At 35.8% G+C, this 13317-nt stretch overlaps 1 protein-coding gene across 1 annotated transcript in view; it reads right to left on the bottom strand.

Annotated features, from left to right (window-relative positions):
- ITGA1 (integrin subunit alpha 1) overlaps positions 1–13317 on the bottom strand; it is a 166976-nt gene that overhangs the window by 18836 nt on the left and 134823 nt on the right. The window contains exons 17-21 of the mRNA XM_029217228.1: positions 12309–12445; positions 10208–10318; positions 7953–8162; positions 5461–5541; positions 480–556 (exon numbers count right to left, since the gene is read on the bottom strand). Coding sequence (XP_029073061.1) covers positions 480–556; positions 5461–5541; positions 7953–8162; positions 10208–10318; positions 12309–12445 — 616 coding nt within the window. The remainder of the gene's footprint in view (positions 1–479; positions 557–5460; positions 5542–7952; positions 8163–10207; positions 10319–12308; positions 12446–13317) is intronic.

The raw sequence follows: 13317 nt of genomic DNA, 5'->3' as shown, positions 1-13317 counted from the left end.
CTTTTGTTATTTTTAGTTTGTGTATTCTACGCCATTTCAGAAGCTTTGACTGATTTGACTAAAATTTATTAAGCTACAAAAGGGTATCATAAAACTTTAAGTCCCTCTAATGATTCAGTTGGCCTTGATGGGCAGTCAGTAAAAGTTTTTAAATTAGAAAAGCCTGTAAAATTTTAAATGGATTTAAATGCAATTTGGCAGATATAAGTGACGTGTGATTACAACATATTTTATAGCTCATAGAACCAATGATTTAATCCAGTTAGGTGTATTATGTCCATTAAATGAAAATTTCTTTATTTTGCTGATTATTCATAAGGATGTTTTTGTGAAGCAAAGGGGTTCACTGCCTTCTACTTCTACTGATCCCATAAAAGCTGTAAGAAGTTCTAGTCAGTCTATAAAACAAAATATTTTAAATACATGAAAGAAATTATATGCATGCATACACATACACTCATGCACACATAGGAACCAACCTTGTTGTACTTAAATGAATAATCACATTTTCCATGAGATAAGATGAGTTAAACTGAAATAATATTTTGAATGTTACCTATAAAATAAAAATATCTTTAGTAACAGATAAAGAAGTAGAATATTTGCTTTGATTAAAACATTAAATTATATAAATGATATTTTATCATATTACCATTGTCTACCAGATCACAATCATAAACAATGTTATTATGAAATGGTCATAATTAAAGCCTCTTTAAAATGGAAACTTCAAGTACCAGCAACCATCTATATCTATCCATTATAAAATAGGGGAACACATACTGAATTCCATTGATTTGATAGTATAAAAAAGTTGTGGACCTTTAAGGAATAACAAAAACAATATAAAACAAAATAAAAGGCTTGGCCATTTAAAGTAAACTATAAGAATCATAACTTAAAAATGCAGTGAGTTTTGTTTATAAATTGCAGAATTAAAACAATATCCAAGGAAAGCTGGAAAATGTTTTTGTTTTACTGACACTCAAATACAGGAAGTAACTTACTTTTGAGAAACTATGCCTGAACACATGTAATTCATGGCTCTTTATAAACACCAACAGGCAGAACAAAAACTAGATTACTCATTGAAGAAATATGTCATCAGCAGAATTCTAGTCCAAGAGGCCTCATAATAATGCTTACACACCCAGTAATGTGCTGAGGTATTTTGGAATTTGGGCCAGCAAAATTGATAGTTCAAAACGTACAATTAATAAATGTTACCTAAAATTTTATCTTTGTGACTAGACAAGATTTGATACTTAAAGCTCTTTTATTCAATTTAGGCACCATTTATAGAATTCAGGGATCTTGAGATTTGCATGGTCGTACACTCTAATGTGTGGAATTTTCTTCTCCCACATATTTCTTGAGTTAGTTTTTTAAAAAATAGTTCTTCTAAGAATCTGAAGCTCTATAGTTTTCTTCTTGCTTTGAAATAGTAATCACAATTCCAGCAGAAGCTTTATTGGGTGGGTCCAACTGCCAGAGTCTCTCAGTGAGCTCCTGTTTCCCTGACTGTCCTTAGCCCTCTGACTGGCCTGGACATTTGTCTTGGCATTCCCGAGGAGGCTTCAGATGGAGGGAAGAGACTAGCAGAGAAGCGGGGCTGAAGAAGCTGCCTATGCATATTGACCTGATTCTGAAATGCTTACACTGCAAATCTAAAAATATATTCTAAGTGTAAAGCCCATGTAAAAATTACTTGCACGTTATCTTTCCATCTCTCTACTGATGACAATGACACACTTTGAGTAAAGCTTTTGCCCTAAGCACCAAAGAATTGCTAAAGAAAGGAAAAGATGGTTAAGAAATTATTAAGATTTCAATGAATGTCTCCAATGATTGGGATATAACAGAGGGTATATCATTATTCTTTAGGAAATAGAGATAATTCCAAGGTTAATTGAAGTGGTCAAAGGAAGGAGTAGACATGAGTTGACATTCCTTATTTCCATGTCAAATTAGAGGAATTAGGAGTGTTTTTAAATTAGAGGAATTAGGAGTGTTTTTTTTTTCAGAAGTGATGTGTATTTTATAGATTTGTAGGGAACGAATGCAAATTCACAGTATATTTCATTTGAAATAGTCAAGAACAGACTTTATGATGGGGTTCCAAAAGTAAATTGGTACATCTAGTTAGTTCTATAAGCTAAAATGGACATAGAAAATATTTATTGAATTTAATGATAATTATTATGATTCGTGGTTTGTATCCTAAATCACTAGTAACCATGCCACATGTGTTAAGGGGAAAGGCCTTTTTGAATTCTCATTTGCAAAAAGAAGAGCTAAAAGATTTCATTATCGATAATTTGTCATTAAGGATTTCACTATAGATAGACATCTGCCATTTCCAGATGTCCAAACCAGTGTTTGTCAACTTTTTAGGATGTGTGTTAAAGATGTGAGGGATCTACTTTGAAGTCTTATAAAAATATTATAATCTAAGAAAGTTGAAATAAATATTGGGATAATATTTCTCTTTTTTTGTTTAAGTCTATGTCAAGTAAATAAAATACCTTCTTATTTTAATCATTTTGATTAATTAAAGATTTCCCTCCTTAACTCAATAGTGAATAAGGAGCAAATATTCATACCGAAAAGCAACGTTCACTGAAAATACATGCAAATACCATGTTTATCATTAAATGAGATAATTATTCTCTGCTGTTCATGGAAACAAATATTTCTTTATTTTATTTTATTTTATTTTTTGATTTATTTAGTTAATTTATTTTTGGCTGTGTTGGGTCTTCATTGCTGTGCATGGGCTTTCTCTAGTTGTGGCGAGCGGGGGCTACTCTTCATTGCAGTGCGCGGACTTCTCATTGTGGTGGCTTCTCTTGTTGCGGAGCACAGGCTCTAGGTTCGTGGGCTTCAGTAGTTGCGGCACGCGGGTTCAGTAGCTGTGGCTCACAGGCTCTAGAGCATAGGCTCAGTAGTTGTGGCACACAGGCTTAGTTGCTCCTCGGCATGTGGGATCTTCCCAGACCAGGGATGGAACCCGTGTCCCCTGCACTGGCAGGTGGATTCTCAACCACTGTGCCACCAAGGAAGCCCACAAATATTTCTTTAAAAAGAGATGAAAGAGCTCTTCTCTCTTCTATTCAATTAGTATGGTTCTAGGCAGGGCAATTAGATAAGAAAAAGGAATAGAAGGCATTGGATTGGAAACGATGCCTCTATTTGCAGATGACATGATCTTATATATAGAATATCCTAAGGAATCCTCTAAAAAAAACTATTAGAATAAATAATTCCAGAAAGATTGCAGGGTAAAAGATCAGTATGAAAAAAAAATGTATCTCCATGCATTAGCAATAAACAATCTGAAAATGAATTAAAAGGAGATTTCCATTAAAACAGCATCAAAAGGAATAAAATGCTTAGAAATATATTTAACAAAGGAGATGCAAACTTGTATTCTGTAAACTACAAAACAGTTTTGAAAGTAATTAAAGGAGATCTAAATAAATGGAAAGACATCCCATGCTCATGGGTCAGAAGACTTAATATTTTTAAGATGGTAACACTCCCCAAATAGATCTACAGATTCAATGTAATACCCACCAAACTCCCAGCTGGCTTTTTTTTTTTTTTTGCAGAAACTGACAAGCTGATTCTAAAATACAAATGGAAATGCAAGGGACGTGGAATAGCCAAACAATTTTGAAAAAGAAAGCATAGTTAGAAGACTTAAAATTCCTGATTTCAAAACTTACAACAAAGCTATGGTAATCAAAACAATGTGGTACTGTCATGAAGACAGACATATAGATCAATGAAATACAACAAAGATACAAGAAATAAACCCATGTGTTTATGGTCCACTGATTTTCAACAAGAGTGCCAAGACAATTCAATGGGGGAATGAATAGTCTTTTCAATAAATGGTGTGGGAATAGCCACAAAGAATGAAGTTGGACTCTTTACTTACACCATACACAAAAGTCCATCAAAATGGATCATAGATCTAAATATAAGGGCTAAAACTGTAAAGCCCTTGGAAAAAACAGGAGTAACTGTGACTTTGGGTTAGGCAAAGTCTTCCTAGATATGATACCAAAAGCATGAATGACAAAAGAATAAATAAATATATTGGACTTCATCAAAGTAAACACTTTTGCGCTCCAAAGAACACCATCAAGAAAATGAAAAGACAACTTACAGAATGGAAGAAAATATTTGCAAATCATTTCTGACAAGAGACTTGCATGTAGAATATACAAAGATCTCTTACAACCGAATAATCAAAAAGATATCCCAATTAAAAAATAGGTAAACGATCTGAATAGACATTAATCAAAAAAAAAATACACATGGCCAATAAGCACATGAAAATATGTAACTTCATTAGCCATTAGGGAAATGCAAATCAAAACATCAATGAGATACTACTTCACACCCACCAGGATGGCTATAATAAAAAGACAGGTAGCAACAATGTGGAGAAATTGGAATCCTCATACATTGTTGGCAGGAATGTAAAATGGTACAGCCACTTTGGAAAACAGTTTTGCAGTTCCCCAAAATGTTACATTAGTTACCATATAACTCAGCAATTCCACCCCTAGGTTTACATCCAAGAGAATTGAAAACATGTGTCCATACCAAACCTATACACAAATATCCATAGAAATATTATTTATAGCAGCAAAAAAGTGGAAAAAACCCAAATGCCCATCAACTGATAAATGAATAAAATTTGATATATTCATACAATGGAATATTGTTTGGAAATTAAAGAAAAATGAATTACTGATAAATAGATGAAACTTGAAAACATTATGCTAAGTGAAAGAAGCCAGTCAGCCCGTCACAAAAGGCCACATATCGTATGATTCCATTTATATGAAATGTCAGAATAGGCAAATCCATAGAGAAAGAAAGTAGATTAGTGGTTGCCTGGGATTGATGGAGGGGTTATCGAGGAAATAAACAGCAGTAACTAGTGATGCATACAGGGTATCTTTGTGGGGTATGAAAATGTTATAGGGTCCATTGTGGTGATGGTACACAATTCACAATTTGGTGAATATACTAAAACCCACTGAACTTTAAATGAGTGAATTTTGTGGTATGTGAATTATATCTCAGTGAGGTTATTATTTTAAGAAAAGAGAAATGGAAGTAGAGTTTCTAAAATTCTAAACCAACTGGTTTGAAAGATTCTTTTTCCTACAGTAGAAAAGCCTACTACATAGGCGACACTAATACCAGAATTTCCCAGCTCCATTTATCATATAAGCTGTAGAGTAAAAATTCTTAATTTTGTCCTGGTGTCTGGGTTTGACCCATGCCACAATTGCCTTTTGATTTCAAGATCTCACAATTTTGAATTCAATCTTGTTCATCTATCATCCTAAACTACCACTAGAAGGATTTATATATTTGGCTTTGAGCAGATTATTTTCCATATCCAATTGCCACATGTATTTTCTATAATCTGCTTACCATTTCTCCTCTTCTTAGGAAAGGATATCCAACCTTACACGTGATATTATGATTGGATTCACAACTGTCTTTTTGGATAGCCTAGGAAGAGAAAGTAAACAGAATTAGAGCAGACACGCAGGTGAAGTACTTGACCTTGATGGTCTAGAATTTTCCCGGCTGAGCCTTAGACTGCTTTGCTAGGATTTGTTTCTCAGTATAGTTGTGAGAGTCACAGCATTCTGAGATCACTTGTCCCACAGCCCAGGGAAATGTGAAAACATCACTTCGGTTAAGGATGGCTGTAGGATGAAGTGCATCACACCAGCCTGTCTAGATCTTCCACTGAAAAATGGGAGTACTAACAGCATCTTCCTCACAGGGTGAATAGGTGGCTGCACAAAATAACCCACACATACTGGACCGACATATGGAAGCCCACAGTGAATGGTCGTCACTGGAGGAGTGGGTAAGAGCTTGAGTTCTGACCTGGAAACACCAGGATTTAAACTCTGATTCTACCACTGTTAGCTTTATCCTTGTCGGGACTCCTCAATTCTCTGGGCCTGATTTTCTGTCAAGTGGGATTAGTCGAACTCTATCTCATCAAATTGAAAATGACCTTGAATATGAGACTCACCAGTATTTTACATACCAATAAGAAGGAAACAATAATGCTGCCTGTTAAATTAACACAGCAATTGTAAAATGCAATTACAGAAATGTTAAATTGTGAAAAAAGGGGTTTATCTTAGAATCTCTGTAGTATAATAATACTTAGTACAAAGGAATTAATGAGAGTTAAATAACTATGAATAAGTAGAACTTGTAGAACAGTTTCTGACACATAATATGACTCAAGAAAAGACTGCTATTATTATTATTACTATTGTTGTCATTAGTAGGAGGAGAAGAGAGGCCTTGTTGATTTCATAGCTCTGCCTCTCTGCCAAGGCCATGAAGTCATTTGAAGAAGGTACAATGATATTTAATATAGTCCTCTTTTCTGAGAAGAATTCAGTGGTAATACTTTCCCAGCATCAATTTGCACATTTGGATTTTTAATTAACATTCTTTCCTGAATCTAAAATAGGTGGTAGTATAGAATGGATAAACAAGGTCCCACTGTATAGCACAGGGTATTCAATATCCTGTGAGAAACCATAATGGAAAAGAATATGAAAAAGAATATGTATATATATGTGTATAACTGAGTCACTTTGCTGTACAGAAGAAATTAACACAATATTGTAAATCAACAATACTTCAATAAAATAAAAAAAACTATAAAGAACTTAGAATAGTACATATCAGTAATAAGTGTTTATTATTATAAAATGAAATAGGTGGTAGTAATATAGGACATTTTTAAAGCCTATCTTAGTATCATGTCCCTAAGTGATATCCTAATAAATGGAGAGAAATGTCAGTGAAAATCTGAATTTATAGAAACTAGACAATTAAAGTGTTTAATATTGTATATAATAAGTGTATTTGCTTTTAATATGAATTATATATATTACTAACTCATATATACTGAATTTTAATTCAGTATATTCATTCAGAGATCAGAATTAAAAGCAAAGTTCAAATTTGGAAGTATTAATTAATCCTGATAGAGCATCTTATGCAGCTGTATGTTATTGCCAAAATAATAAAAAACTTCTGGGGAATTCCCTGGTGGTCCAGTGGTTAGGACCTGGCACTTTCACTGCCAGGGGCCTGGGTTCGATCACTGGTCAGGGAAGTAAGATCCTGCAAGCTGCGTGGCATGGTCAAAAAAAACAAAACAAAACAAAAACTAAAACAACCTTCTGTCATGACAATGAGACATAATCATTTAATACAACTCTCTTGCCAGTTTAAGGATTGTGTATAGAAAAAGTAGGGAATGGTATCGATTTTTTTGCATGTAAATATTTTGTTATCATTCAGCACGTGTATTACTCCTTCTCTGCCCTTCTGTTAAACTTTTGACTTTGAGTGTTATGTTTATTATTTTTCTTGACTCAAGTCTCAATTTCAGTGGTGTAAGGCTTCTGTGAAGCATAAAGTTTTTTTTTTTTTTCGGTATGTGGGCCTCTCACTGCTGTGGCCTCTCCCGTTGAGGAGCACAGGCTCCGGACGCGCAGGCTCAGCGGCCATGGGTCACGGGCCCAGCTGCTCCGCGGCATGTGGGATCCTCCCAGACCGGGGCATGAACCCATGTCCCCTGCATCGGCAGGCGGACTCTCAACCACTGCGCCACCAGGGAAGCCCATGCATAAAGTTTTGGTATATCAGAGATCCTCTCCTCATACTGAATCCAAGAAGAGTCATAGAGCTCTAAAGAAATATATCCAGAAAAAGCTTTTAAAAAAATCTTGGTCCTTTCACCATCAGTGAGTACTAATTTTGTACAAAATGCTTTCTATTCTAAAATCAATGTAATAAAAATTTACCTCAGTAGTATGAAAAGTAGGTTCAACGTGTGAGTATTACAAGAATAAATAAATGTAAAACTAAAAGTTTACCTCAATTCCTGAAAAAATTAGATTTGGAGAATAATTCACTATGGTTCTGGTGTTATAGGCACTGTCCTCTTTATTTTTGACTGTGAGGCTAACATTGAACTTATCATTGTGGGACCTGACAATAAGCAGGCCCTTTTCTGTGGTGGAGACATCCAGGGCGAGGTCCGAGATACATTTTTCCTTGTTTCCACAATCTTTGGCAAAGGGAATCTGAAATGTTCACAGAAAAACATTTTTCAAACTTTAGCTAGGCATTACTGAAAATTACCTATGAACTTGCATAAAAGAAATGACATACTGCCGAAAGAAGAAAATCATAAAGAGAATAGATTTCACTGCAGAAATCATAAGGAATTTTTACAGTTGTTCCTATAATTGATAGGGGAAAATTATAACCTTTACTTTTGGTTATAAATTCTTCCATTCCTTTAAGGAATGCACAGTTTTCACAGATGTTTTTCAATGGCTTTCGTCTGCCAGAGTAGAACAGTTTCAAAGAAATAAGTCAAGTACTCTACAATCCAAAGTTATGAGAGAACACTGTAACACTCACCTCTGATTATGAGATTTTCTATTTAAAAGAATCAAATACTTAGGATCATAATAGCCTCAGTCAAGAGGGTAGAAAATGAGCAAGCCACATAACTGGGAGCTTCCCTTGACTCCTTTTCTTCATTAAGCCCTTCCCCTTATCTAATCCATCACCAAGAACAGTCCATTCTACCGCTGTTCTAAATATTTCCCACAGCTCTCCTTGCCTCTCCATTTCCACTACCACCTCTAGTCCAACCCATCTTATTTCCTCCCTAGACTAAAGTAACAGCTTCCTGACTGGTCTCCCACACCCGCTCTTGATTCCCTCCAATCATTCTCCACTGCGCAGCTGAAGTAATCCTTAAAAAAAAAAAATCCAGTGGTATCAGTGAACCAATTAAAACCAACAATGGCATTCCACGGCTCCTCAAAAACATTTAAAATCTGTGCAGTGGCATAAAGTCCTGGTGATCTGGCTCCTGCTTGTGCCTCCTGCCTCATCCCACATGACCTTCTGCCCTTGCTCTTCAGCTTCAGCCATGCTAGTGATTTTAGTTTAGTTCCTTTTATGCCTCAGAACCTTTGCACATATCCCTCTGCTTGGACCACTGCTCTTCCACTTCCTAGGCTTCAGGTCTCAAATGCAATGTCATAAGTTCCAGGGAGTGGCCCTGAAACACTTCAGTCTAGCAGAAGTTCCCGTTGAGCTCTGGAAGTTCTCCAGAGCATGTGCTTTAATTACTACCTAATAACTATTTCCTAGGTTAGACTGTAAGCTCTGATGTCTGGTACATATTAGACACTCAATAAATATATTTGGAAGGGAGAAGGGAAAGCAGAAGATAGGTGCGGGGGAAAGCTAATTCTCCACCACTAGTGATTCCTCCATTGGTGCCACACTTGTGATCCCATCCTTTTACCCACTCACTCACTCTTTCTCAGGGGTGGGACAGTAGACTCTGTGAATTTGGAAGCAAAAACTAGGTGAACACAGCTCAGTCCCTTCCTGTCTCTTCTGCTCTTGGGGCGGTGGTGAGCTCATGGGAAGCATACGTCTACATTTCCATTCTGCAAGTTTTACAAGGTGGGCCCCCCGAAAGGCCCGAGATTGCTGGCCTGAGATTGCCGAGCACTGCTAATGACCTATTTGGTTACCTGTGGTCTATGCCTGGCTCCGTAGGAGGACACCCATTATACCCAAACCATGCCCTGCAACCCAGTGTTCATTAGTAATAAAGGGGAGTTCCAATTGGCCAACCCATGTCTTTCTTTCGATTGGTCCTAAATTTAGGGGCGATAAAAATAGGTGTCATTTATAAGTTCCCTTAAACTCCAACAGTAGGAAGTTAGAAGAATTGGGAAAAGTCTAGAAGAGTCTAATTCTTTTTTTTTTTTTTTTTTTTTTGCGGTACGCGGGCCTCTCACTGCTGTGGTCTCTCCCGTTGCGGAGCACAGGCTCCGGATGCGCAGGCTCAGTGGCCATGGCTCACGGGCCCAGCCGCTCCGCGGCATGTGGGATCTTCCCAGACCGGGGCATGAACATGTGTCCCCTATTGGCAGGCGGACTCTCAACCACTGCGCCACCAGGGAAGCCCTAATTCTTTTTTTTTTAATAATATAATTGATTTAGGCTTCTGTGTATACATCTGTTTATGTGTTTCAGTTTTTTTCCCCAATATATCCACAAATAAGTATTCTGAATTTTAAAAAATCTGACTCACATATTCATGTACTGAATTTGGTAAAGAATCATCAAGAACGGGCCCATTTTCTGGATCGGTAAGATTAAAATCCAAAGTTATTCTCACAGAGTCCCGAAAGTCATGCTTGTCCTAGAGGTGAAAACATAAAATATGTTATCGGCATCATATTAATTGGATGTTCTGACCTTGTCATGGCTTCCTTCTTCTGCCCTGTGGGCCAGGCTCACTGGACATTCTTGTGTACCTGATCTGACATATAATCTGATCAGGCTTTTGCTTCACTGGAGAGAGACTGCCCTTCTACCTTGACAAGGGACGCTGCTAGAACGAATGCAGAGGCTTCCTATTGCAACCAGTTGACTCATGTCCAGCTTCTCAGATGGGCCTGCTGGAATGATGGATAGGTCGTACTTGGCCATGTCAGGATGTACCCCTCAAAGCTACTTACATAATAATATCCTTTCTCTTGAGACCTCGAGCTAAAAATCACTGTGTAATACTTATAGGAAAGTGTTTCAACTTCAAGGGAGCAACCCTTCTTTAAATTGAGTTGCATTTCATTAATATAATATATACCTTGAGTTGTAAGAATTTTATATGTGAAATGATATGAAAATAATATGGATGTGATGAACATTGTTTATACTATCATCATTGACAGCCATCATTCATGACATATCCAGAATTATGAGCTTTATACACATTATTAAGAATTATTTCAACAATCCTCCAAGATGCATACTAATTACAGTCTTTATTTTACAGATAGAAAACTGAGTCTCTAAGAGACTAAACCACTTTGTCAAAATTACTCAGAAAGTGAGGAAGCTGGGATACAAATTCCATCCTGGCTGACTCCAGAACAAATGTTAAAGTATCCATTAAAATCCAGAAGAATTTTGGAAATTTTGAAACTAGTTCATTCCTTTTAATCCCAGTGCCTAGATATAGCTAGATACTAAATTTTTGGAGAAACATATACTACAGTGCTTTTTTAGCAGGTTGGAGGCACTGCCAAATCTGGTTTCATGGCTTTTCAAATCTTATCCCAGTTCTAACTCCTAAATGTTCAATTCTGATGAAACAAATTAAAAGAAACCCTCCATTTTTATTTTTCTAATCATAAATTGACTTCAATGTTGACCAAATAAGCTTACTTTGACATATGTCATGGGGAATATTGACTTGAAAATCACTGAGGAAGAGTAAACATGGCACACCAGCACGCATGTCTTCTGTCACTTTCCTGCCCCTGACTACAATATTTTCAAAATATGGAAGATGAATGCATCAAGAATACAGAAATAAGTCAGAGGTGGGGCAAACAGGCCTATTTCATTTAAAATTCTAAGATCATGTTCAAGTCTCTAAGTCTCAATCTCTGTTAACAAAATCAGTGTTTTCTCAGTGCATCCATTCTTCTTTTCTTCTTCTTTAGTGTCATGTACCTTTTAAGAAAATGTTTAAGAAACTCCTGTCCCACATACACAGTGACCCGATAAAATACATTTAAAATGGTTCAGACTGGCTTATCAGCCATCTCTAGAGGTTCATCATTTGCTTTCCAAGGCTCCCTCATCCACCAAAACAGGGACAGGTAGCACAAAGTCTACAGATGATAGAAAACACCAGATCTTTTTCCTTTAATCTAAAGTCAAAGAGTGAAACACATAGTTCAGTGGACAAGAACAGACCCTGGAACGCATATGGCCCAACAGTTTCCCCTCAGGGCATTTAAGCACTTCTGACGGACAAGGCCCACAAAAGTTCAACGAGTTAGATTCTAACTTGTTGTTAAAGTTCAACTTGAAAGAAAGAATGAATGAATGAAATGAATAAATGAATGAAATACAAGGTCTCTATCAATTGGTGGACTGTGCCTTTTGATGTTCCATAATGTATGGATATTTGACAGCATACACAGGGAAGATGAAAGATAGTTTTATGAAATGTATTTGGAAATTAGAAAATCAGACCTGTGATTTTCCGATAAAAGTGAACAAAGTTTAATTCATGATTTGCGCTTTGAAATAAAAGTAAGATTGACTGGCTTGAAATAAGACATCTATACTTTATTTTTGATTTGGAACAAGGCAGCTATTATATATGATTTACTTGCCAACATGTAGAAGGAATGCTTAGTGCATTCTGATTCTCGAACTGTGATGTTTCTTTGAATCTTCCTCTCTTGAGTTCCAGAGAAAAAACTCCGTGATATCTGTCTTAGAGAATCTAGTGTGATACGGTATTGCATATCTATAAAAATAAAAAAAGAATAATTGACAGATATGTTCATTTCAGGTCATTTTCATATGATCCAGTTCATTAAATTAACATTACAGAAAAATCTCTTGGGCAATCAGTCGACAAAAGTTCTCTGTTATTCAGCATATCCATACTACTGTAATACAATGTATTTGCAGTCATGAAGATAACCTTGAAGAACTCTGTAGAACTGCTTTCTGAGTTCACAAGGCTTTTAATGTTTAATTACGCTTATTTTAAAATGTATATGTATGTTTACACACACACACACACACCCCTACATACCACCTAATTTCTTGTCCATGCCTATGTTTGCTGGGTTTTCACTTAATTTTTTTTTTTTTTTAGTGTAGAAATGTTGGATCCCTGATTGGAATATTTGTTATGTTGTATTTCAATAGAGAAAAAAATACATTAGTGACATTTTAACCTATTTTATAGAAAATGTCATTTTAGACTATGTTCAAAGGATATAATAATATAAGCCTAATAAATAAGTTTAACAAAATAAGCACACCACAATGAGCAAAACGAGTTAAACCTTATACTTTCTATGAAGGCAACAATCTTTCTTACTTGATTGCTTAATTACTACACAAAAATAAGACAAATAATGTTGCATATGAAAATGTTAATTGTTATTTTACATTCCTGTACCTCATTTATCTTCCAGTCAGAGGTCCACTGCAGATCATAAATATGCACATGTAGAAAAAATTTAGAAAAATAGATTTTAAGGATTAGGGGTTTTTCTCATTCTACTTGTATTTGGTTTGCAGAGTAAATTACTCTTCGACAGCCAATGGCCTTCATAGTTTTGACTCCAACATGTTTCAATATCATTAAAAACTGCTTTAGAAATT

Source organism: Monodon monoceros, unplaced genomic scaffold (genome assembly GCF_005190385.1).
Source record: "Monodon monoceros isolate NGI ecotype Baffin Bay Population unplaced genomic scaffold, NGI_Narwhal_1 Super_Scaffold_12, whole genome shotgun sequence".
NCBI classification, from domain to species: domain Eukaryota; kingdom Metazoa; phylum Chordata; class Mammalia; order Artiodactyla; family Monodontidae; genus Monodon; species Monodon monoceros.
The sequence above is the reverse complement of the archived record's forward strand: the minus strand, read 5'-3'. Positions and strand labels throughout refer to the sequence as shown.